This window comes from Melitaea cinxia, chromosome 18 (assembly GCF_905220565.1).
Source record: "Melitaea cinxia chromosome 18, ilMelCinx1.1, whole genome shotgun sequence".
NCBI lineage: Eukaryota > Metazoa > Arthropoda > Insecta > Lepidoptera > Nymphalidae > Melitaea > Melitaea cinxia.
Window position 1 is genome coordinate 6,571,632 of NC_059411.1, and position 26,757 is coordinate 6,598,388.

Consider the following 26,757-nt stretch of genomic DNA (forward strand, 5'->3'; position numbering starts at 1 on the left):
AGGAAATAGTGTCATTTGCACAAATCATTTCAATACCTCTGACTTTCAAGTGGCGACTCCCCTTCGTGTTGCTCTTTGAATTCAGCACATGGAAATACATAAGCCTAGATGGGTCTGATCAAAAGAGCAACACGAAGGGGAGTCCCCATAGCATTTTTTGCCAATACAAAACTGTCCGTCATTTTTTGCGGGGGGGAAATCGCTCACACGCACACTTTATCTAATTTCCACACAAAAATAATCGTCTGTCACTACGAACCTCACACATACTAAATTAAAAACACACATACATTTTTCACACACACATAGATATATTCTGTGGCATTACAGTATAATGACATGCCGCAACTACACTGACAAGTTGCTTACAGCCGTCGTTGTAACAACTGTCGATACGCATTATCGATAAATTCAAGTACTCGGTTAGGATAAAATTAGGTTTTTAAAGTGATACAAAGATAGGGTGTTATTATAAAGATAGACTTTATTTATTATGTACTACAATAATTATCATGTTAAAAATAAACTAAATGTTTATATCATTTTAAAAACCAGTGACAGTGTATTACTGGTTTTTAAAATGCATTAGTTTTCTATAAATATGACGAATACATTTTTGTGGATTTTCTTTTTTCATTAAGAAAGAAATGCTTGTACCGGTATATTTTTCATTATTAATCTTGCCAGTTTCACACTTGAAAGTCAGAGGTATAAAAAATAATTTGAGCAAATGACACTATTTCCTTCTATTATTTTCAGGTTAACTAGTCTGAATACAAAAAAGGAAAATAAAAATTGATTGTTAAAATACAATCTACTTAATTGTTGTCACAATGATTTGACATTTTCTATACACTTTACTGAATAAATACTATGTCTTTTCTGAAACACCGATCTCGATATTACTGTCCATCAAGCTTAAAGTATATATTGTAAGTTTTGCTTTAATGTTTACCTACAGATATAAGTTACATGTGCTAATCAGTTATAAGGTTTATTAAAATCCTGACATATATTACACGTAGATACGCAATAACATGTGCTGTGTAGCTACGGCACCAAAGAATATAGCCACCCCCTCTCTTCCCGTGGGTGTCGTAAGAGGCGACTAAGGGATAACAAGATTCCACTACCACTTTGGAACTTAAAAAGCCGACCGGTGGCGGGATAACCATCCAACTGCTGGCTTTGAAGCACGCAGGCCGAAGACGGGCAGCAGCGTTTTAGGTGCGACAAAGCCAGCCCTGCGGTCACCAACCCACCTGCCCAGCGTGGTGACTATGGGCAACACACATGAGTTCACGCATTTTTGGCGCGAACTTGTGGAGGCCTATATCCAGCAGTGGACTACAATAGGCTGGAATGATGATGATGATGATGATAACGCAATAGCACTTAAAAAACCAACATACTTCCCAGTGCTAAGTTAAAACGCTTCTTATATTAAGGAAAAAAAATTGGAACACCATGCTTCTTCACTGTAGATAATGACTGCTGATAACAGAATTTCTCCTCAATATAAAATGTAGGTATGTAAATGTTTTCTGTCTTTTTCTATTGTAAGGTAAAAACTTTCATACAAAAAAAGAAACAAAACTTAAATACTTTTTTCACACTGCACAGCTCGATTTTAGCCTGTGACTGCGGGATACTGTTCACAGGTTCTATCTATTAAACATAATCTTCGATCTTCTGTTAGATCTCGGTGGAGTAATTAGGGGTAACCGTGCGTAGTGGTTAAGTGAGTGCACTCTGTATATCTCCGGAATGAGTTGCGCGGGAGGGGTGGTTTGTTTGAGTAAAAGAAGGACTCCGTGATGGCAAACTAATTGTGATATGACATTGCACCGCGTGACGTTTTATTCACTTCTTATCCGTTTTTAACTAAATTTATTAGTTTCATTGGTAATGTTTGGCATGTTTTTTAAAACGTCACGCTGAGCTAGTCGTCCGACAATCTGCAGTAACCAGTCTGTCTCGAGCTATGGGGGTTTAATACAATTCAAGTTGACCGATTCTACAAAAACTTATTTTTTAGTTTATGGCCAATATCTCCGACCAGCGTTTATTTACTCTCAGAAAAGATCCCGTGATGATTTATTGGACGGAGGCCCATCACAAAGTATATGCATGGTGTCTGACAGTTAACTCTGTGATTGAGATAAATATGATTGATCTCGAAAAAATATACTAAGTTAAATTACCCTTGTGACCAAATATAAGCACTGAATTAATAATAGGATCTTCCAGAAAGTATTGTCCCCAAAATAATATTTTTGTAATAGTTTTTTTTTGTATTTTACTGAATAATGCGTTTACTTACCCCATACGCATGCATAAGTTACCCGCAATATGGGTCAAGTAAACGCGTTTCGATTTTTTCTCTTTAATTGTATATTGCAAAAAGATTTACTTTAAAGTTTAATTGTTAATTTCCGTTTATAGACTAATAAATGCTCTCTTCAATGATAATAAATGCTCTTTCCTTCTTTCTAATAAATGCTCTTTTTAACCGCCTTCCAAAAAAGGAGGAGGTTTTCAATTTGACTGTTTTTTTATGTATGTTACTTCAGAACTTTTGACTGGGTGGACCGATTTCAACAAAAAATTTTTTAATCGAAAGGTGGTGTGTGTCAATTGGTCCCATTTAAATTTATTTGAGATCTAACAATTACTTTTCGAGTTATATCTTATAATGCGTTTTTACTTGACGCTTTTTTCGTCGACCTACGTTGTATTATACCGCATAACTTTCTACTGGATGTACCGATTTTGATAATTCTTTTTTTGTTGGAAAGGAGATATCCCTAGTTTAGTACCATGATAAGGAAACCAGGATCTGATGGTGGGATCTCAGAGAAATCGAGAGAAACTCTCGAAAATCCGCAATAAGTTTACTGGGCGTACCGATTTTGATAATTTTTAATTTTATCGAAAGCTGATGTTTATTATGTAGTCACATTTAAATTTTATCGAGATCTGATAACTACTTTTGAGTAATCTTTCATAACGCGTAGTTACTTGACTATTTTTTCTTCAATCTACCTTGTATTACTCGTCGATGAAATTGAAGTCGGGTTTTTTTCGTTTGCGAGCAAACACAATTGTCAATGATAAACTTTTAATTTCCTTAGCTTTAATATTTAAGACACAGTATCGTATGAAATGCAAAAGTGCGCACAGTTGCCCCGAATGACTCTACTACATCAGTCGGGCTGCTCCATATTTAACATTTTTACCAGGAAATTTCCTGCTGTGTCCTATCTGAGTTACCAAATGAACAAAGCTTCTTATTTTCATAACATTATTATAGCACCCTTTCAACTTCGTCCTAAGCCAAGGTGCGATTTTGCACTTGCCCGTCAAGACGATTCTCCACTTGTGGGGAACCTTTTAACGGGCTCACTTTTCTAAGATAGGTTTCGGTATACGCTCGACCCACCAAACCGGTGACGTTGTGCAGGTCGCTAGGCTATGTCGTCACGTACGTAGATAGTTCTTGCATTATTTTCATAGCGACTGTATTATTTTCTTTTATTTTATAAACAGATATAAAATCAATAAATGGAGTAAACCTTACATTCGTGACAAGGTCATGTAAGAATGGCGAAGGTCAATTCGTGGTAGATATTCTATATTGTTATAGTGAATCTGTGCAGTAAATAGCTGGTACCACTCGGGGATGGTTACCGCAATACTCTTACACACATAAGCAACATCTTATTTTTTATTATATAATTTAAAATTGGTGTCAGTAAGTATTATATCTAAATATATAGTATAACAATTAAAACTCCAGCGGGCCCAAGTGCCTTTTACAGTAGGTAGCCTATACCTACCTACGCTTGTTTGAGAATAAATAAGTCCTGAAGCATTTTGGTACCCAAAATATATGTAAGTCTTCCAAATATGTTTAGGTTTTTTTTTAGTTATTAACTATTTCATAAAGTTAGTTGTACCTAAAGCATTATCTAATATATAAAATTCTCGTGACGCGGTGTTTGTTTTTAAACTCTTCCGAAACGGCTTGACCGATTCTCATGAAATATTGTGTGCATATTGGGTAGGTCTGAGAATCGAACAACATCTATTTTTCATACCCCTAAATGTTAAGAGTAGTCCACCCCTATTTTTTTTTAATTTTTAGATAAATTATTTATTTTTTATTTTATTATAATTTGGCGTTGAAAAATACATACAACCCTAAATTTTCACTCTTCTACCACCAACCCCTATTTTTAAATAGCGTTTAGCGGCAAGACAGCGTTTGCCGAGTCAGCTAGTAGGTATCTAAAAGTTTGGATAATTAATCACTTATTGTTCGATAAACATATGTGAAACAATTGAGCGTAATAAATATTTTTATTAAAAAATATGGTTTCCTTTACACACTGAGGTATTGCATTGCATTATACGAATGGCATGTCATACATTACCAATTGGCATTATGTCGGCGAGATAGGCTGCGTTTAAGATTGCAACCCGCTTAGGAGAAAGAATCCTGAAATCAAACCCAGCAGGCCTAGCATGCGCGCCACGACAAAATTTTGTCTACCCCTTTTCTCGTATTATCTCTATATGTCTACAGTAGCTAACATGCGTGCACGCGATACTCTTCTCGTTACGTCAATAGAAGAGATAATCATTAAATTTTAGTGATCTGTGATATTTATCTCTACGGAAGCTAACATGACATCGTAATTTTGTCGAATTTTGTCGTTTTAGGAAGAGAAACTTCTCGTTTTCAATATTATCGACGAGAAAGACGATAAATAAAAAATAAATAAAACCGGGTGCCTATTTTTTGTATACCATGGCGTTTCCCTATTATAATTATATAATTTCGGTATACGAAGAGCGGGAAATGCGAAAAGTCGAGTGAAGTGTGCTATATAATGACACAAAAAAACGTGTTTGCGCCCTGTTGCTTCTTATTCTAAATAATAATAATAATAATACTTTATTTCAGACCAAAGTATAAGTCCATATTGGGTTAGTACAACAAGACAAGACAACATTCAGAATAAAAAACAAAACAAAATTATATTAAAAAAATCAATAAGTAAAAATAAAATTAAATAGAATAAAAGTAAAATCAATAATCAAAAAAAAAAATTCAAAAATTCAAAAAATTTTAAAAATTAAAAAAAAAAAAAAAAAAAAACAATGCGTGATAGAATTACAATTATCTAATGTGCGACAAGATATAAAGCACAACACGAGCATATTGTTTTACATATATAATTAAATTCATTTACTTACGCCGTTTTATTTTCCATATTAGATTTTTTAAATTAGATATACACTTTTTATCTTAGCCAAAAGGCCGAGAACATTGTTAAATAAAACATGTGTCACTCGTTTGAAATTATACAAACTTTGGCTCATCCCGGTTTGGCACGATTGGTCAATAACCTTGTAAATTCAACTTTACGACATAAGAAATAAGAATGATATTCAGTTGTGATTATGGTTGATAATGTTTCTCTACTCGACAAGGCGAAGTCTTCGGAAGAGAATTTTGTCTCTCGTAGTGCGCATGTTAGGGTAATCGAGAAAATACTCGATGTAGACATTATCTCTCTCTCTCGACAAGAGATATCTCGTTGTATGCATGCTAGGCCGGCAGGAGTTGCAAGTAAAATGTAATCTAAAAGCAACAGGCTCTTGCAGTCAATAATCCCGTACGTCACGTATGGACTTGTTTATTCTGACGGTGAGAACAAGAATGTGAAGAAGATGATAAGTATTGGTCACGGTGTTTCCATAAATGCTAACCAGCCGGCCTAGCATGCATACAACGAGATATCTCTTGACGAGAGAGAGAGATAATGTCTACATCGAGTATTTTCTCGATTACCCTAACATGCGCACTACGAGAGACAAAATTCTCTTCCGAAGACTTCGCCTTGTCGAGTAGAGAAACATTATCAACCATAATCACAACTGAATATCATTCTTATTTCTTATGTCGTAAAGTTTAATTTACAAGGTTATTGACCAATCGTGCCAAACCGGGATGAGCCAACGTTTGTATAATTTCAAACGAGTGACACATGTTTTATTTAACAATGTTCTCGGCCTTTTGGCTAAGATAAAAAGTGTATATCTAATTTAAAAAATCTAATATGGAAAATAAAGTATTATTATTATTATTATTTAGAATAAGAAGCAACAGGGCGCAAATACGTTTTTTGTGTCATTATATGGCACACTTCACTCGACTTTTCGCATTTCCCGCTCTTCGTATACCGAAATTATATAATTATAATAGGGAAACGCCATGGTATACAAAAAATAGGCACCCGGTTTTATTTATTTTTTATTTATCGTCTTTCTCGTCGATAATATTGAAGACGAGAAGTTTCTCTTCCTAAAATGACAAAATTCGACAAAATTACGATGTCATGTTAGCTTCCGTAGAGATAAATATCACAGATCACTAAAATTTAATGATTATCTCTTCTTGACGTAACGAGAAGAGTATCGCGTGCACGCATGTTAGCTACTGTAGACATAGAGAGATAATACGAGAAAAGGAGTAGACAAAATTTTGTCGTGGCGCGCATGCTAGGCCTGCAGGAGACAATATGTCGTAATATAAAACAACAAATAAGCAAACTAAGAAATACACTATGACAGTCACAGACAGCGCTGCTAGACGTGACTTTCCAGTAATTTTTCGCGTGTTTTTCAGAATAAAAAGTAGCCTATGTATTTGTCAATCTAAGTGCAAAACAAAAATTTTATTGCATAATTTATTAGTGATTTGATAAATTGGTATCAAATGTCCATCTATTTTTATAAAAGTTTACATTTAGAATGTATACCTTTATGGAAACTGAATTTGAACTTTTCATTGAAGCGATAAAACATTATATGGTAAAATATATTTATTTTGCAATATGCTTAATATGTACAATCAGCATTTTCTGCGCGAAAATATTTGTAAGTCATGTTGTGAACCTTACAAAGGTCGTATTGTCATTGCTTTGTTTATGCTCGATGGGTTCATACTATTTGTGAAGTTAAAAATACGAATATGCGAAAGTCCGGAAAAAAGTACGTCCTAACAAATTTCGTAAAAAGTCGTTCATTAGAAGCAGTGGTCAATATTTATAGATATAAAAAAGTGCGAATTTTATAAACAGATTGTAATATGGAAATAATTATTTAAATAAGTATCTCCCCTTTTGTGCTTTTATGAAATGAGAGCCATTTCTCTCAAATTCACTCTGTTTGACGACGCGTTGGTACAACGGTCACTGTACTGGTTTGTGCCTGTTTTGCTGACGGTTGGGGGTACGACCTCCGCAGATGACAAACATTTGTATTGGCCATACAGATGTTTGTCTTCTGGGTGTTTTCGCAGTCCACGTGGATGTCCCCACCGTGTCTCTTATTACCTACTTAGATATTCCATTGCGAGTTTTAAAACCGTTAATATACTTACATACACACACACACATACACATACACATACACACACACACACACACACCCACACACCCACACACACACACACACACACACACGCGCGCGCACACGCACACGCACACGCACACGCACACGCACACGCACGCGCACGCGCACCCCCACGCACACACACAAAATAAGTATTTATTCAAATGTATTTCAGAATTAAATCCGACAGGATAAATACACTACGGAAGAAATACGATGCTTTTCTTGAAGATGATAAGAAGCGAAAAGATAGAAACGAATTTATTTTAAGGCGCCTGGAAGAAATGCGCTCAACTTCAGCTTTGGTTCAAATACGTCACAAGGTAACTAACGCAGTTTGACTTTGCCCACTCAGGCAAAAGTAAGCGGAAGATAGCGGAAATAATAGCCATAATAGTCGTAAAGATTTCAACCAGTACTCAACTATTTTATATTAATTTGTACAACCTGTCGCTTAAAAATATGTAGTTTATTGTGTAGGAAACAATCATAAAGATAGTGATAATAGTTTTGGAAAATCACATTATTTTCGTGTTAAATAATTGTGTTTGCTCGTAGAAAATAAAAACTTCAATTACCTAGATCAACAAGTAATGCAACGTAGATAGATAAAAAAAAATATTCAAGTAAATAAATAAAAAGAAGAAAAAATATACTTAATATATGTATATTGTATCATAAACTAATAAAGTATAAATTGAAGATAAAATTAAGTGAAATGATAAAAACACAAATATACATATAACAAAAGGGAATAAAAACAAGAAATTGCACCATATACACTAAATCGTCTCCATCTTAAGAAATTAATCCTTAACGTGTTTTTTAAAAGTCAACAGTGGTTTAGCCTCCTTTATGAGTAAGGGCAAACTATTCCATAATTTTATAAGTACTTGGAATTATGTGGGTAACTTCAGCCATAAGTCTTCGAGACGGTTTTTATTATGGCAATTTAACAATTGTGGTAATATGCAATTGTTTTTAATGTATTTATTTCTTTCTAGGATAATGGGCACCTAAATGAAAATATCTATACTAGCCGACGAGTGCCACGATTGGAAGACAATCTTAGAACTTTCAAGAGTTCAGCAAATATCCCTATTAATTACAGCTTACAGCGATTTGATACTTCAATATTAAAAGAAATAAGTAAAAGCTTTATACTTATTCCAAAACTTCAACCAAATATTTCAAATAGCGTAACATATCTCAATCCTTTAACTGAAAAACCTGATATGATAAAAAACGAGGAAACTGACTGGAAGAGCAAGTATGATATATTAAACGAACTAAAGAAAAGTGAAAAAGAAGGTAATTCTGAAAACGTTAATGTAATTTATAAAGAATCTAATAAACCATTTGTTTCGTCTTCGGAACCATTACTTAAACAGGAAAGACAAATACACGAAGATAAAACACCTTCAGATTCTTTACACAATTATAATACATCGATTGATGATACACAAACTGGTAAACAAAATTCAATTAGTGTCGAAAACGACACAAACCCAACAAACACAAGTCGAGATTTTAATGCCAATGGTAAAGAAGATGATATTGATGATAAAACAGAGAATAAAATTTGCAGCAAACCTACTGTCCTTAGCACAGAATTGAATAAAAATAATCAATATGCAACTTATGTTGATAATATACATGAATTGGAATCTTCTCGACAGAAGTTTCCTGAGCACAAACCCAAAATAATAACCAATATGGAAGTTCACAATAATGTTGCTAATAATGATGCACCTCAAGATTTTATAAATGCAGAATATACGAATAAAGTAGACAATGAAAGCGAATACAAAGAAAAAAGTGACCAAGATAAGTGTAATAATGAAATAATGCAACATCATAAATCAAATGATTTTTCTGAAAAAAGTGTCCGAGAGAAAGGTATTCGAATCAAAGAAGAAATACAGGAAGATATCAAAGGTGATATAGTAATTGTATCGAATGAAAATAACCTTCAAAACTATGAAACAAATGAAGCTCCTGTAATAATTGAACAAAATGCGAATGCAGAAGTAAGTGAACTAAAAAACGAACAGAATGAAATGTTTTATGCTGAAAATCCTGAAAATAAATATAACTATGATGAACATAATATGGAAAATCTACAGTATCCTGAAGAAAATCAAAACTATACTGATGAACAATATTCTTATCATGATGAATCACAGCAAGAACAGACATACACTGCTGAAATTAACGAACACGAGGAATCGACAGAACGTTACGACCCTAACTTTAAACAACAATATACTGGTAATTATGAAAACGTAATCGATGTTCCTCAGTATGAAAATCAGCAATATGAAGTTGATAATTCTTATGAAATTCAACAAAATGTAGTAACAGCAAATGTAAACTACGACGAGGTACTGCAGAATAATGAAAATATTGAACTCGTGCCGTCAGAGGATCTTTACCAGAATCCAGAAGAAAATCTTTATAACTACAGTAACGAAAATTATGAATCTCAACAATATGCTACTAACGAACAGCAGGAATATGTAACGACAGATACTAATGTTCAAGATCAATATGCGGTGGAGCAAGAATACGTTGGAATTCATACTGAACAAGATACTTCTGAACATACGGAAAAAGTACCAGATTTAGAAAATGGGTTTGTAGATAACGAGAACACCATTTTAACAAATAACAAAGAAAGTCCAATTGTTCCAGATGTCTCACTTGATAAGACAGAGTCTTCTGAAGTCTCATAAAAATGAATAATTTTTTTGTTAGTTAATTCCTTAAATATGTGATTTCTTGTTTTTTAATGCAAATATTATAAAAAAATAAGTAGTTACTATAATCTTGCTTAATAGTTCTTTTGAATTAAACAAATAAATATTTATTATGTTTATTGAATTCTTTTATCTATATTTAAACAGACTACATTATTTCATTCAGACAGCGGCATATTCTGTAAGATTGGTGCTTGTTCTGGAATCAGTGCTTCTAAAGGTTTCTTCCAGTGTTCTTTTACCCATGGTAATCTATCCAGACCTGTGGCCCAATGATGGATTCGGCATCGCACGTTGACTTCCTCTTTATTATTAATCTAAAATATATATATAAATTTATATAATGATTTAAGATTTACCTTACAATAGTGGAACTACTTCTGTGACCATAATTAATGCATAAATGTGAAACTTAAAAATATCAAAATATTAATATGCTATATAGCTATGGATTTCTACAGAATCTTATATCTAAGGGCTGATTTAGGCTGAGGTAACAATGTGCGGCATTGTGGCATGCTACATAGGGTGGCATGCGCCACCTTGTGGCATGCTATAGATTGCATCAATTGGGACATGCGGTAGCGTATTTTACGCCGAGGCAACAGTTCTTCAGCGTCACGCTGTAAAATTATAGTCAGCCAACTTGATTAATTAAGAGAGGGTAGAATTTATACACACACACCACAGAATATGGTTGATCCAGAAAATAAATCTATACAAATAAATAATATTGGAGTGTCGGTTTGTAATATTAAAATAACCGCTTTTTACTAAGCGTATATGGCTCTATACACGGTACATATACAAAAATAACATTTTTTACTATTTTTGTTTGTCTGTCTATTTGTTCCGGCTAAACTCTGATTTTGACAGGACTTTCACTGGCAGATAGCTGATATAGCAAGGAATAACTTCGGCTACATTTCATTACACCCATCCATGACCGATTTACCTCATTGTGTAAATTCTAAAATAAATAAGTATAATCAAAAAATAAAAGTGCTCGGATACAAGCTGCGACAGTCTTGACGCAAGGTGTTGCCATGCCGCAAGATTCTTGCCACAATGTGCGACATTTTTTATGCGACATAGCCGCATGCCACAATGAAGCACATTGTTGCCTCCGCGTAAAACAGGCTTAAGTCAGTTTGTTTAGACACTTATGCATCTTCTGAAGCTAACTATTATGACAAAAACTCAACGCCTTGCAAAAAAACAGAACTTTTCTATTTTATTGCTAGGCAATTTATTAATCTCTTAATAAACCTTGCGAGAGCTTTTTTTAAATTTAATCAAACAAATATCATTCTATTAAAACGATGCTTAAATTAGATACTTCGGTTATATATTTATTTTAACAGGAACTTTATTGCAAGAAACCTCAAGACATTTATCTGATAATTTGAGACAAATATTTGCCTGACATTAGAAAAGAACGAAAAAAACGTCAGACAGTTTTGTTGCAAGCTGAAGCTAATACAGTATACCTAAGGTCTGTTTTTTTGGAATTGTCCTAATTGGTAAACAAACCGCTGTCAATCGTAATTCACGTTTTTTCCGCATTTATCACTCACTTTCACAACATATTAGCTTACGGACATTTGTAAAACTCCATTTACTATTTATTTCACTAAAAACAAATATCAATTTATCATTTTAAACACATAAAAACTACAAAATACGAATTCCGAGAGTACAGATAACTAATGTTTTCGAATATGACATTTCAATATCTTTTTTTATAAGGCAAATAGGGATGTGGTCATAATATTTTTAGAAGTGAATGAGTATAAGTGAATGAACAGCATGAGCGATAAAATAGGCCATGTTCTTTAACTATATTTTAAAATTTCACGAATTATAACTTGTTAAATAATATTACAGTAAAGCGATTTGTTATTTATTTGTATTTTGTTATTAATTGTTTTTTTTTTCTTCTTTTTTTTATGTTGAGCGCACAAAAAAAATGCTTACAAAATATTGCAAATGTCAATCATTTATGGTAAAGTGTTCATTGTAAAGGTTTTATTTTATATTATGAATATTTCTGAATATCAATTTCATCCTGAACATTTTTAATGCTATCCCATATAATACTAAAGTATACCACATAGCAACGGCATAAACGTTTACTGTAGTTCACAGGAAAAAAATTTGAGACTTTAGGATGAGACTTAAGATTACCCAATGAGAGCTTCGTGGAGTACAATGTTATTAGTCCTTTTTTTAGATGTTAGAGAGAGTGTGCCGCCGGCGCAAGGTTTTTTATTCATAGTAAATACAAATAATGTGACAATAATATTAATAGGGTCGACTTTTTTTAGACACAGGCGGCACCTTTATTTTGTTGTAAATTTTATTTTTGGCTTTTTTTTTACCGACCATATCACATAAACGAAATATATAGGGGACTGTCCACTTTGTATGGGGGTTTCGGCCCCGAGTGAACAGTCACTGAGAATAATAATTATATATTAAGTTAGTAGTACTAACAAGTATGAATTAGAAAAATGATATAGTTTTGTATCCAGGTGTTTCATTTTTTGTTTTTTTGTGGATAATTACAAGAAGGTTTCTGAAATAAAAAATCATTGTTTTGTTATTTTTGTTTTACTAATCGGATTCGTACGTTAACAGAATGTTATCTAAAAACTAGGCAGGTAGATTTATAAAATCTTGAAACCTTTTTCAGCCCAAAAACCAAATAATTTCATGACATGGGCACAACAACCTACTGTCCGTCGACCAACCATGCAGTTGCAATAATATTTTTTTATGGCTTCTCTGCCTGACCTTTATTGTTTACATATAAAATAAATACAAAATATATTTTCCTAATTATGAATATGCCTACTGTGTATTTTACGTCGCAGTAGTGATGAATTCTCGGTTGACGGAAAACCTTACAGTAGGTTGCTATATCACCATGAAAGCAACATCGAAGTCAAATGAATGTATGAAGCAAAAGTCTGTAGTTTAGGGTTGCCATAATAAATAATATTTTCAATAAACAAATAAATCGATTAAATCGATAATCGAATTTAATATAATTAATTGCTTGCTTTTTATTTAGTCAATAACAATGTTTCTAAAATAGTTTATTTTTCACCAAAGTTAAATGTTTTTTTTACTAAATACACTTTTATAGACTTTTTTTAGACTTTTTTTCTTATTACCTCGATTTAATAAAACTTTTAATCGATTTTAACAAATAATTGATTTAAAAATATTTTAAAATCGATTGTTCGTTAATAATAATTGTTTGTTTAAGACTGGCAACGTGTTGTAATCAAATCACCAACCGAAAATAAACTAGAAGTATATAATTAATGAATTAAAATACTTATTAAATAAACATTTCATCAGTTTATATTGATAAAACTGCAATTCACGAATAAACATGATTTAATTTATGAAAATTATTGGTATATTTGTTTTTTTGTATGAATTCTGTTCACGCTGGGTCAAAATGGACAGTCCCCTTTGTTGCCTTTTATGCTCGATGCTCGATTAATATTTTTTTTCGTAATTCTGTACCTCTACTAATTCTTAGCAAAAATATTCAATATAATATTAGGTTTTGAAATAATTTTAGCAATATGCTAGCGTTAAATATTTGAACATAAAATGAATTTTATATTCGTCTATGTCTTACTAATATTGTTCATTCATTTGCTTTTTGTGTCACTTTACTATATATTCCGTTTTTTTGGAATAGTCCTATTTGGTAAACAAACCCCTGTCATTCGTAATTCATTGATTTTTATGATTAGATTTACTGCAACTCGCTCGAAATTTCGTGACCTTACCAAGAGATGGCTCCTTGAGCAGCAAAAGTCAGAATCAAATTGGCAAAAAGTGAAGCTATCAATACTTTGATATAGGCGGCTATAGCATTTCATCAGACAGTTGATACGAAACGCTCACTGAGCTGGATTTGTAGTAACTATGACTTTATTATAAGAAGATAAAATGATGCAGCTTGACGGAATCATGGATGCTGCATCAGAATCCCCAGGTTTCAATATCCACGTCTCTGAAGAATCTTGCGATTCATTAGGAAGTATGGACAGTTATTAGAAAATAAAGTAAATAAATTCTTATTGGCCTTTTATTTTGTATTTCAATATTTTACTTTACTATTGTAATGAACAAATCAGTACGTATTTTTTTAATTATCTATTCTAGTCAAAGAGCAACTAATTTCTAACAGGTTATTTATATTTAAGAAATATAAATTTGTTTATATAAAGATGTTCGATTTTTTTCCGTAATTTTATACCTTTACTAATTATTAACAAAATTATTTAATATATTATTAGTTTTTGAAATAATTTCAGCAATATGGTATCATTAAATATTTCGATGTAAAATTAATTTTACTTTGTCTATGGCTTATTGATATTGTTCATTCATTTGCTCTTTGTGTCACTTCACTAAGCTACACTATACTCTAATTGTCTGTGGTCATAAGTACGCCATATTTGTTTACCAATTAGGACAATTCCAATTACCTACCTAGAAAACTAAATTTATGCAAGCGTGTTACATGCACTATGATTTATATGAACTTATGTGTGCGCGTAACACACAGCACTTGCAATAGTACCAGAATATAAAGAGACTATAATTATTAACGACGACAAACATGGCAAATATTCTGTTTTTGATGTAAATCATAGTTTGAGTGAATATAAAATTTTTAAAATTTACACACGAATAGTTTACACGATTAGTTTTCTTTTGTTACTCTAAGAGATTGCACGACTGCTAGATGTTGCTAAATTCCAAAAGGGATGAATTATGTTACAATAATTAGAATTCGTAATAAAATAACAGTACAAAATGTTGTAAAAGTACTTTATAGAATGGACCGATTAAGGTCGGTCACCAACCCGCCTGCCCGGCGTGGTGACTATGGCCAAAATACATGAGTTCACGCCATTTATGGTGCGAACTTGTGGAGGCCTTGTGTGTGTGTGCGTGTGTGTGCGTGTGCGTGTGTGCGTGTGCGTGTGCGTGTGTGCGTGCGTGCGTGCGTGCGTGCGTGCGTGCGTGCGTGCGTGCGTGCGTGCGTGGGTGCGTGTGTGCGTGCGTGCGTGCGTGCGTGAGTGCGCGCGTGCGTGCGTGCGTGCGTGCGTGCGTGCGTGCCTGCGTGCGTGCGTGAGTGCGCACGTGCGTGCGTGCGTGCGTGTTTTATTTTTATGTATTTTTTTATTAATATAATAATAAATTTAGAAATTTTATGGACGGCTGTACTCGTCGAGCACACGCAAGTCTGCGACTTGGGAAAAATACTTTAATTTTATTAATTATGAGCATATTTATTTTAAAACTTTAGTATCGAAAAGAAAACATATAAAATAAATAAAAAATAAATTATTGTTCAATATGACCGCCTTTAGCGCGGATAACAGCATCGAGTCTGACCGAGAAGGCTTCACACGCTGCACGAATGTGGTCAGCTGGTAATTTGTTCCATTCTCGGCGGAGAGCAATCTTTAAGGCGTCGACCGTCACATATTTTTTTGTTGATACTTTGGCTTCTAGAATTGACCGTATAGAAAAATCCATTGGGTTTAAGTCCGGGGAATATGGTGGCCATTGTTGCGAAGAAATGAAGCTTGGAACATTTTCTTGTAAAAAAATTTGGGTTTCACGTGCTTTGTGGGATGGTGCCGAGTCTTGTTGAAAGGTCCAATGATTTCTACCAAATTGTTTACGTGCCCAAGGTAACAAAGCATCGTTTAAAATGTTTTTACGGTAGATCTGCTGGTTTATCTTTACACCCTGGTCAATGAAAACGAGAGGTGAGCGTCCCGTGGCAGTTACCGCAGCCCAAACCATCACAGATGCTGGTGCTTGCTTTCGCAAGGCAATTCGTTGGTCTAAATTGTCATTTGATTTACACTTTAACCATACGCGATCATTTTGTTTGTTCACATATTGCTGAACCGTAAAAAAAATTTCATCGGAAAATACCAAATTTTCAAGCATGCCACCAACGTGCAAGTGCTTTAAGTTCTTAGCTCTTTTTAGACGAGTTGCCTTTTGTGCAAGTGTTAGGTCTTGCACTTTTTGTAATTTGTAGGACTTCAGTTGAAGTTTATTTTTCAATATGCGTCCTATGCTGCGGGCAGATACATTAAGACTTTTCGCCAATTTAACTGCGCTTTGTCGTGGATTTCGTTCAATTCTAGCCTTTACCTTTCCAACCATTTCTGATGATGTTGCTGTTGTTGGATGTCCACCTCTATGGCGTTTTTTAATGCTATCCGTATCATTGTAACGCGTGATGGTCCCATACACAAACATTTTGTTCAAATGTAAATGTCCTAGCTCATTAACGATGACTGACTGCGATTTTCCAGCCAAATACAAAGAAATGACACTGTTTCGTTTGACTTCCATCTGCAAAACTTTTTTTAACAACAACGAAAAATAATAGGCTTTTGTAAGTTTATTAACAATACAATAGACTAAGGAATGTGAAAAAATGGGCGGCATACTGTAAACAGTTTAGTTGCAATGGCAACGTAAAGTTAGTAACACTTCGAGTGCCGAACCCTGTATAAGGATTAATATATTCTACCCATCCAAGCAGTTGTGCTTTTTCTTCCAACTTGTTTTACAAGTAAAAATTTTTTTTTTCATACTGAGACCGGTATCGGTTGATGGTGCCCTTCTTGAAGTTTTTCAGGATTATATTTACTTATGCCATATTATCCAACTAGGCCGCAACAATTTCGAGAATCAGGCCGATAAGAGGATTCGGTTGGGCTGCGCGGCGTTTGACAGGCTTCGTCAAGTCTTCACTTTGAAGATTCCGCAATGCTTGAAGACAAAAGTCTTCGAGCAATGCGACCTGCCTGTGTTAACATACGGAGTCGAGACATGGACAGTGACGAAGGAACTGGTCCACAAGTTTAAAGTCGCTCAACATGCAATGGAATGGGCTATGCTTGGGGTTTCTCTCAAAGATAGGATTAAAAATGAGACTATCCGCGAGAGAACGAAAGTAACCGACATAGCCCACAGAATTAGCAAGTTGAAGTGGCAGTGGGCTGGCCATCTGTGCCGCAGGACTGATGGCCGTTGGAGCAGACAGGTCCTGGAGTGGAGACTGTGTCTTGGCAAACGCAGTGTGGGACGTACTCTGGCCCGTTGGACCGACGATCTACGTAAGATTGCCAGTAGGCTGGATGAGGATTGCGGAAGGCCGGGATGTCTGGCGCGAACTTGGGGAGGCCTATGTCCAGCAGTGGACTGGAATTAATAGTTTAGTATTTTCACAGATTAGCCCCTACAAAACTACTTCGGTATGCCACCTCTGGGAAATTATAGTAGTCGACAAACCCGGAATATAGGAAGCAAAGTTTTTCAGCTCATAAAATAAACTTTTAAGTCTAAAGATATATAAAAGCAACTTACTTTTACAATGACAAAGAATTCTTTCTCCTGTAATGAAAGATCTGGTCCCTTTATTGTGATTGGAGGCATTGTTATAGCATGTTCTGGCACAACATAGCCTGCTTTTCTGAAACTCACTTTGATATGCCAAGGTTCCAAAGTCCACGGTTGGGTTTTGCTCATTATGATTTGTAACACTAGACGTGACAAGCATCCCATCGTCTGTATGAAATAATTAATTATAAAAAATCGTAGGTCATAAGGATTTAACTAATTATTAGTTAGAGGCTGATTACTTGTCATCACCATTTTTGCCAAAATTTATATTAGATAAAGGTTTGTCTATAAATTAAATAGATATATATATATAATATAAAAAAAATTCAAATCTTACCCTTTGTACATATGGAGAACTAAATTCAGAAACAGCTTTTGGTTTACTTTCATCAATTTGATACTTTTCTAAATTCTCAGGACTAGCATATACAGCTAGACCAGGTATAAGAAAGTCTTTGTACGCTATTGTTGGGCGAAGCGACAATACTTCACCCTCATTTCCCACACCTGAAATAATGATTTATTAACCTTTGAAACTTAAGAAGCCATAATTGTTGATGTGTTGGTACAGCAGTCACAGTACTGGCTTTGGTGCAAGTTTTGGTTTTGGTGGTGGTTGTCTCATCCCTGTGTATGGCAAACATTTTTATAGGCCATACGAATGTTTGTAGTCTCTGCATTCGCGCTTGTACATCGTGTATGTTTTCATACTTCCCTATCCAAAAGTAAACTCTAAAGGGTTCCTTGAGAGTTAGAAATTTATTTATTTTTTGTTTAAATTACAAAATTCAATATTTTTACCGTCAACAAATTGGTTCAAAATTATTTTTATATCTGGTTTTTTGGTTACAGAGGTATCTTGAACTAAATCATATACAAAATGTCTAGCTCGTAGTTTTGGCGGTCTTCCTCCTTTCTTATGTAACGATGGGGGCCATTTCCTTTTTAATATAAATGTATTCTGTAACAAAAATTAATTTCTTCAATATTTTTATTACGTATGAGTAGTGTCAAGGATTTGTATGTGTTTTTTTTAACTGCATGTGTCTTAGTATTTTTAGATTCCTAAGTTGTGATTTTGCGTTATAGTTAAGTTACATGTTTGGTTTTTTTTTTGGTTTTTTTGTAATGCATGCTGCTCTACATCTAGTAGACACAATTGTACATACATACTTTACACTGTAATTTACTTTATGTCCATATTAAATGATAGTGCTCGGCTTTGTGGACTAATAAAAAAATATTAAAAAAAATACACGAGTATCATATCATACATGCCTACATGTTCATAACTTATTTTGCATTAGAGTGAGACTGTCGGAATTTAATTATTTGTGTTAATTTTAATTTTATGACAATTATTTAGACATATCATGCAAAAGGCAATTGTTACCAGCATGAAATGTGCAGGTAAGTTTAATATTTAATTTGATACGCAATACTATAAAATCCATTACATATGAGCCTTTTTATTGAGTTTAAAAGCTTAGTATGTTATATGGTAAGCTTCCTGTAAAAAACGTTTGTGGTTGGATTTTTTTCTGATATCAAATCATCACATCTTAGTTCAATTAGAAAAATTATGAATGAATTAGGCACATAAACCTTATCTTTGAATCACACCAATAATGGTTGAAGTTTACAAGAAAATTGGTTTTTAGTTTTTACATTTATTTCTTTCAAAGGTTAAGAGGCGACACTTTTTTATAATGTGAAGTGGTAAAGTATGAAGAACGTAAAACTATTTATTTTTATTTTGTTACTTGTATGAATTTAAAAGTATCCAAGATATTTTAAAGTTAGTATAATAACATTGTTCTAATTTTCTATTGAGTCAGAAGATCAACTAGTTTCATCGTAAAAGTCGGTGTTTCGGTGTAATTTGACTTGTAAAACAAAATACCCGTGACTGCTGGTGTAGTAAATTTGGACCAGTAGCTATAATTTTACAAAATGATGAACGGAGTCCAAACATATTGAAATTGCAAACTTAATAAAATTACTATTTACAATTAGGTTAGTTGTTGTTGTTTTAAAATTTATCCCCAATAGGGAAAGGCAAAGGACTATAATCCATACAGCCTAGTCTGAATTTGTAAGTTTCGTTCTGATATATCAAAAGGCCGGAGCCAAGTCTGAAGTAACTTTATTGTTCTTCTGATTCGATGACTGGTAGAGTAAGGCCAAAACCAAGTCTGAAATTTCATATTTTCGTCTACTCTTCTTTGTCTATAAGTGATAGGCGAGGTCGAAACCAAGTCTGTAATAGGCCGAAGCCTGAAATATCAAAATGAAATTTCACATCCGATGAATGAAGGTCCCTGATCCTGTTTCAAATATCATTGATAGTATTGCAAATAAATTCAAATATACTAGTATAGTTATCCAAATTAGTCAATAAATCTTGTGTATTGCGCGGGACATTTTTTGGTCCAGAAGTTGATAACAAGTTGGCTATAAATAAGAGGCGTTCCAGATTAAAAGCGGAGCATTCAAAAAATATGTGATCTAAAGACTGTGTAGAGTTGTTGGTGCAATGTGGGCAAACGGGCGATGAGATGATACGCATACGATTCAAATGTGCATTAAATCTGCAATGTCCAAATCTCAAGCGGCATAGTATTGTATAATATTTTCTGCTTCTATGTTGATGCGATTTAGTAAACCAAGGACTTTTTCCAATATCTTGATTTATCTGAGCATACCAAGATCCTTTTCTTAACAAGGTTTGTCGCCAAAGATCACGCCAATCAGATAGGATTTTTGATTTAATAGCAACTAATAGATCAGTGTATGGTACGGCAACATTCTCATCAACAGGGCTGCCGCTGTCACTGTCAACAATTGAACGTGCCAGAAAGTCCACATGTTCATTTCCCCTTACTCCTATATGTGAAGGTGTCCACAATAATTTGATGTTGTAGTTTCTTCTGGATAGTTGATAAAGGAGATGTCTTATTTCTAAAATGATGAAGTTTGTATTAGCACTGAATTGATAATTATCTAAAGCCTTTAGAACGCTCATACTGTCAGTAATGATCAGCCAATATTGATTAGTTTGTTTTTTAATGAATTCTAGGGCAGCAGTAATTGCTAGAGCTTCAGCTGTAAATATTGATATCTCCTTTTTCAATCTGACGCCTTGGCCAAACTTCAGATGAGGTACATAATAGGCCATGGAAACATTTATATCATTTTTTGATCCATCTGTGTAAACTTGTTTGAACTTATCAGAGTATTGTGCTATGAGGTTGTAAACTTCCTGGCGCTCTTTTAGCTTATGGTCAATAATAATATCGATTTGATTAATAAGACAGTCAAACTCCTTTTCGTAACACATCCAATTGCTAGAACTGTGTATTTTGTGTTGGTTATTTAGATTTAACATGAATGAATATTCGAAGAGAATAAATGGGTTATTAGAAGTTAATGGAGCATTTACAGGATATTTACTATGTAAGTAATTAAGCTTTTTAATTAGAGGATGATTACTAATGGAAAACAGTTTTAGCAAAAAACAGTATTTCAAATATTTAAATCTAAGGTGTAAAGGGGAAATGTTGCACTCGACCTGTAACGAATTAATTGGGGTTGTTTTCATGGCGCCAGTGATAAGTCTCAGGCTGTGATTTTGAATAATATTTAATTTGTTAACCAACTTGTCATTAGCAGAAAAACATAGAAATCCATATTCAAAATGACTGCGTACAAGAGATTTATATAGGGTAAGAAGGATTTTTGGATCAGAACCCCAATATGTTTTTGCAAGAGACTTTAAAATATTAAGAGCCTTAAGAGCTCTATCAACTATGTGGTCTACATATTTGTTCCATGATAAGTTATTCATGAATATAACACCTAAAAATTTAACTTCATTTGTGATAAGAAGAGATATATTATTATAGTTTATTTTAATTCTTTCAGACCCTACTTTATTAAAAACTATGACTTTAGACTTTTCAAAGCTAATGTCCAATGCAAGATAATTAAAATAAGAATTTAATTTAACTAAAGCTTCGTTTAACTTAAGATTTAGGGTAGTTATATTATTACTAGAACAATAGACTACCAAATCATCAGCAAACTGTAAATTGTATATATGAGAGCCTAGAATTAAGTTTAATCTATGTATATAAAGTGTGAAAATCAATGGACTCAAAATGCTACCTTGACATGTACCTTTATGAGAAAGCCTTGGACCAATAAGTCTATTATTATACTTAACAAATACCTTCCTACTGTGCAAAAAATTAAAAATCCATTGTATAACTTTTACAGGTAAACCAATCGCAGCTAATTCCGTGGATAGAATATGATGGTTAACATTATTAAAGGCTCCAACTACATCGAAGAAAACTCCAGCGAGAGCTTGCTTTGATTGTATAGCATTATAAATATCAAGATGTAAGTGAGCAATGCTCTCCCTTGAAGACCTGCCTCTTCTAAAACCAAACTGATTAGAAGGTAAAATATGATTAGACTCTATGAAATGTTCCAATCTTTGTTTTAAAAGTTGTTCAAATATTTTTCCCATGCAAGAAGTCAATGCTATAGGTCTATATGAATCAAAGTTAAACTTGTCCTTGTTGGGTTTTAAGATAGGTACTAAACAATCAACCTTCCAATCCATAGGAATAAGATTATGCTCCCAAAGAAGATTCAGGATATTTAATAAAATTAGTTTAGATTGAGAAGACAGGTGTTTAAGCATTTTATATGAAATGTAGTCAAGGCCAGGTGTAGAGTCTTTTCTGGATGAAATAGCAGAATTTAATTCGACAATGGTAAAAGATTTTATAATAAAATTTTGATTAGGAAGAATATGGCAGAAAGAATTAAGATTAAAGGCTGGCTCTACAGTATCTGGAGTATATTTTTTGAGAAAATCAAAGATCCAAGAATAGTCAGAGTTGTTATGGGAAGGTGGAGAATAGCTTTTGTTAAATTTTCGCATATACGTCCAAATGACTGATATAGGAGTCGATCTGTTAAATTGTTCACAAAGTTTTATCCAACTGTTTCTTCTCTCATTTCTGATAATATATTTTTTGGTGGCTTGTAGTCTTTTAAAATTAATGTAATTAGCCTCAGTGGGATCAGATTTAAAAGTCAAATAAGCGTTTTTGCTATTTAATACGGCTTTGGTGCAATTGAAATTCCACCAAGGAAGAAGTTTTTTTTTTTTATTTAAGTTAGAAGGAGAGCATGAAGATAAAGCTGTATTAACCAAAGAGTGCTTAGAAATAGAAGATGATTTCCACAGTGCTGAGTGTAAAATATCTGTAAATTTTGTGTAGTTATGAAGGGGGTCTTGTGTATCAAGAGAAAATTCAGTGAGCAATAGTTGGACATTTAAATTATAAATGTTCCAATCAACGTTGTTCAGGTTAGGGAAGCAGGGTAGTGAGCTACTATTGGGAATAGGAGTGGCATTGTAATGATTGTTATTAAGTAAAATTTTTGTGATTACAGGAAAGTGGTAGCTGCCTAAGGGATCGTCATGTACTGACCAGTCACACTCTAGAGCCAATGAAGGTGATACTATGGTTAAGTCAAGAGCATTCTGTCTCCATATGTGCGAACCAACAGTGGTCATACTTCCGTCATTAAGTATAACCAAATTATTGTTATTGATAGACTCTAAAATGTCTTTGCCTCGACAATTAGAAGTAGAACAGCCCCAGGCTGAGTTTAGGCCATTAAAATCTCCTGCTAGGAAGATTGGTTCTGGTAAACTTTTAATTAACCTGTCTAGTTTAGATTTAGAAAAAGCAGGATTGCAATTAGTTGGACTGTAAAAGCTTATGATAGTAAGTTCTTTGTTGCTAGAGTATTTTATACGAACAACAACATTTTGAATGGAGTCATCATAAAAAGTATCAATTTTAGAATAAGAAATAGAGCTATGTATTAATATGGCTACGCCATTGTGGGTGTTTCCTGAATCAAGACGAATTACATTGTAATGACGTATCTTAAATTTTTGACAAGGCATTAACCAAGTCTCACAAATTAACGCAATGTGAATATTTTTGTCCAAAAGGAAATAATTAAAAATATGTTGATTGTGTAGAATACTCTGAGCATTCCATTGCACAATATTTAAAGTATCCATAAAGTACAAATTATTTATTAGTAACCTTTTTTAATGTATCTTGCAGGACATTTTTAATATTTTGGGAAGAGATAGGTATTTCATTATTTTTGTTTAGTGTTATAAGTTTTACTAAAGCTTCTGTAATAGATTTGAGTATTATTTCGGAATTTAAAAGAGATAAGAACTGATCAGTTTTGTTTAATGATGGAAAGTGAGAGCTGTTTAAAACATCAACAAAGCTTTTTTTCTGAAATTTATCTCTGTTAAGCTGGATTTTTTCTTTTTTAACAGGGCATGCAGGGGATATGGCAATGTGATTGCCAGAGCAGTGACAGCAACTGGCTGCAGTATAAGGAGTCTGACAATCTTTAAAATTGTGACCTTCGCCACAAATGCTGCATCTTTGTGAATTTTTACAGAATTTTGCAATATGACCATATCTTAAACACTTTAGACACTGCTTTACTGGCGGGATGTACTGCCGTACTTCGAACCGCCAGCTGTTGAGGTCCACACTATCTGGTAAATTGGGACAGGAAAAGGTTATAGAAATTGTTTTTGTGGGGATTAATTTTATTTCTCCATTTTCTCTTACACGTCGCATAAATCTACGTATAGATATAATATTTTTCGTGCTAGTTAGAGCTGAATATATTTCTTTATTGGATAATTCTATAGGCACATGAGAAATTACCCCAGTGACCTCTGTAGCGGCAGCCGGAAGGGAAGCTTTAAGTTTGTACCCATCAAGATATTTTTTGTTGCCTAAGACCGCGTTAGCAAAAGCAGGTCTATCAAAGATAACTCCAACTTTACTTTTATTAATGCGTTTTAGTTGTTTCACGCCTTTATTATATTTTTTTATGCTATTAGCGAGTGTCATCATGTCTCTTGTTCCGATTGGCTTGTCAGCCTCTGTACTCTCCAGGAATACAATATAGTCAAAATTACCCCCGTTCTCAGGGTAGTGCCGCACGTAATCGGCTACCCGAAACGGGGCATACCTTTCGGCGTCTGTTAGCTCAACAGATTTTATGGACTCGGAGTCGGAGCTCAACGAGTCGTCCTCAGCGTTACCTTCCTCCTTCTTTTTCCTTTTCTTACTTCTCCCCATCTCTTGATTAATTTATAAGTATTTATTTATAAAAAACTCCAGTGAATGAATTATAAAATTAATAAAATATTTTTGAAAAAAAAAGACCGCCTTTTCACTTCAAAGTTCCCGCGCTCGTTCACAATTAGGTTAGATATCAGAAGAAGTTGTTGTTTTAAAATTTATCCCCAATAGGGAAAGGCAAAGGACTATAATCCATACAGCCTAGTCTGAATTTGTAAGTTTCGTTCTGATATATCAAAAGGCCGGAGCCAAGTCTGAAGTAACTTTATTGTTCTTCTGATTCGATGACTGGTAGAGTAAGGCCGAAACCAAGTCTGAAATTTCATATTTTCGTCTACTCTTCTTTGTCTATAAGTGATAGGCGAGGTCGAAACCAAGTCTGTAATAGGCCGAAGCCTTATATCAGAAGAAGGTTTTCCCCATAATTTTGACAATATAAAATGTCAAGATCAATTACTTGGACGGTCTTATTTAACGGTCTTGCAACGGAGCCCATTTTCATTCGTGAGACGCCTAATTTTCCAATTGTGCTGCATAATGCTCAATGTTGAATCTTCAACTACAGTAATGCTTCGCACCATTCAGCACATTCAACTTCCTACTTTTCTAATTACAGCACTAAAGCGCATTATGCGGCATAATGCTTAGCGTTGAATGTTTCAAGTTTTCAACTACAGCACAATCGAGCATAATGATATAGATTTTAGTAGCATAAGGAACGTGGTGTGAAGAATAACGTCCACCATCGAAAAGGGAAGATTCTCCAGCCAGACGGAAGTTGTGTCTGGTGGGCTAACGCCCCAACGGTTGTTGTCGGGTTTTTGTATATACTCAATCACTTTGAAAACTCTGATAGCGCGATTTAGTATACGTCAGTTTTTCTCTAATTACGTAGTTAGTATGTTGCGCGATAGATGTCGCCACAAGATGAATGAAGAAAGACAGAACCAAATAGAATATTGGCTTTATTCAACAATAAAATAAGACATAGTAAATAATTAGGTATTGATAATTTGATAGAATAACACTGATGACAATATCATAATATTATCTAATATTGTCGAGAAGGTATCGGGAATTAAGTAACATGCAACCTTCATGCTTAACAAGGAAATCACATCATTCACCCCCCCCCCTCCCTTTATGAAGAGACGTAATCTTGAAAGTGGGCCGGAGTCAGCGTTCTCGAACAGAGTGACGTACTTTTGTGTACTCTCCACTTCTGGGTTAGCAGGTCGAGCTTCGTTAGAAAGGACCTCCTCCATTTCTAATCGCTCTTCGTCGTCCGACGAATCGTCGTCAACGGTCTGTGCCAGTGGCGCTAAGGATCTATTAGAGACTGTCGTCTCTCGCCCACCCGCTAATCGAACGTAAGAATATTCAGGATTGCTTTGTAACAGCTGTACCTCTTCTACAGCCGGATCATATTTGGAACTCCTTACGTTCTTCTTCATATAAACAGGTCCGGGTGAATGAAGCCAAGTTGGTGAAGATTGACCGTTTATTGAGCGACGAGGATGGTTGAACATACGCTCATGTGGCGTTGCATTCGTTCCTGTACATAAAAGGGATCTTATAGAATGTAGCGCTGGCAGCAAAGCTTTCTCCCAGTTAGCAACGTCTTCGTTATTCGATCTGAGATGTAATTGAATTGTTCGCCACAGCGTACCATTTAGTCTCTCAACCAAACCGTTTCCTTGGGGATTGTAAGGGTTGGTGCGACTGCAAGATGTTCCGAGTGAGATTAAGAAATGTCTTATTTCATAAAAATGAACTTCTTCTATCGGAATGGATATAAGCCGGAGTACCAAACGTGGAGAATAAATCTTTAAGGCAATTTATGACCGTTC

At 34.2% G+C, this 26,757-nt stretch overlaps 2 protein-coding genes across 2 annotated transcripts; one reads left to right on the forward strand and one right to left on the reverse strand.

Moving 5' to 3' along the window:
• The first annotated feature begins 6,992 nt into the window (after positions 1-6,992).
• Positions 6,993-10,342, forward strand: LOC123662486 (SUN domain-containing protein 2-like). Its single transcript, XM_045597329.1, has 3 exons — positions 6,993-7,062; positions 7,640-7,787; positions 8,469-10,342. The coding sequence occupies exons 1-3, from the start codon at positions 7,043-7,045 to the stop codon at positions 10,197-10,199; spliced, it is 1,899 nt and encodes a 632-aa protein (XP_045453285.1). The 5' UTR covers positions 6,993-7,042; the 3' UTR covers positions 10,200-10,342.
• LOC123662221 (39S ribosomal protein L9, mitochondrial) lies at positions 10,328-25,367 on the reverse strand. The gene is made up of 6 exons (XM_045597096.1): positions 25,307-25,367; positions 19,597-19,714; positions 18,495-18,654; positions 18,031-18,200; positions 17,658-17,858; positions 10,328-10,540 (listed from the first exon to the last, which is right to left on the reverse strand). Exons 2-6 carry the CDS (start codon positions 19,666-19,668, stop codon positions 10,382-10,384), a joined length of 762 nt encoding a protein of 253 aa, XP_045453052.1. The 5' UTR covers positions 19,669-19,714; positions 25,307-25,367; the 3' UTR covers positions 10,328-10,381.
• Between the last annotated feature and the right edge of the window lie 1,390 nt (positions 25,368-26,757).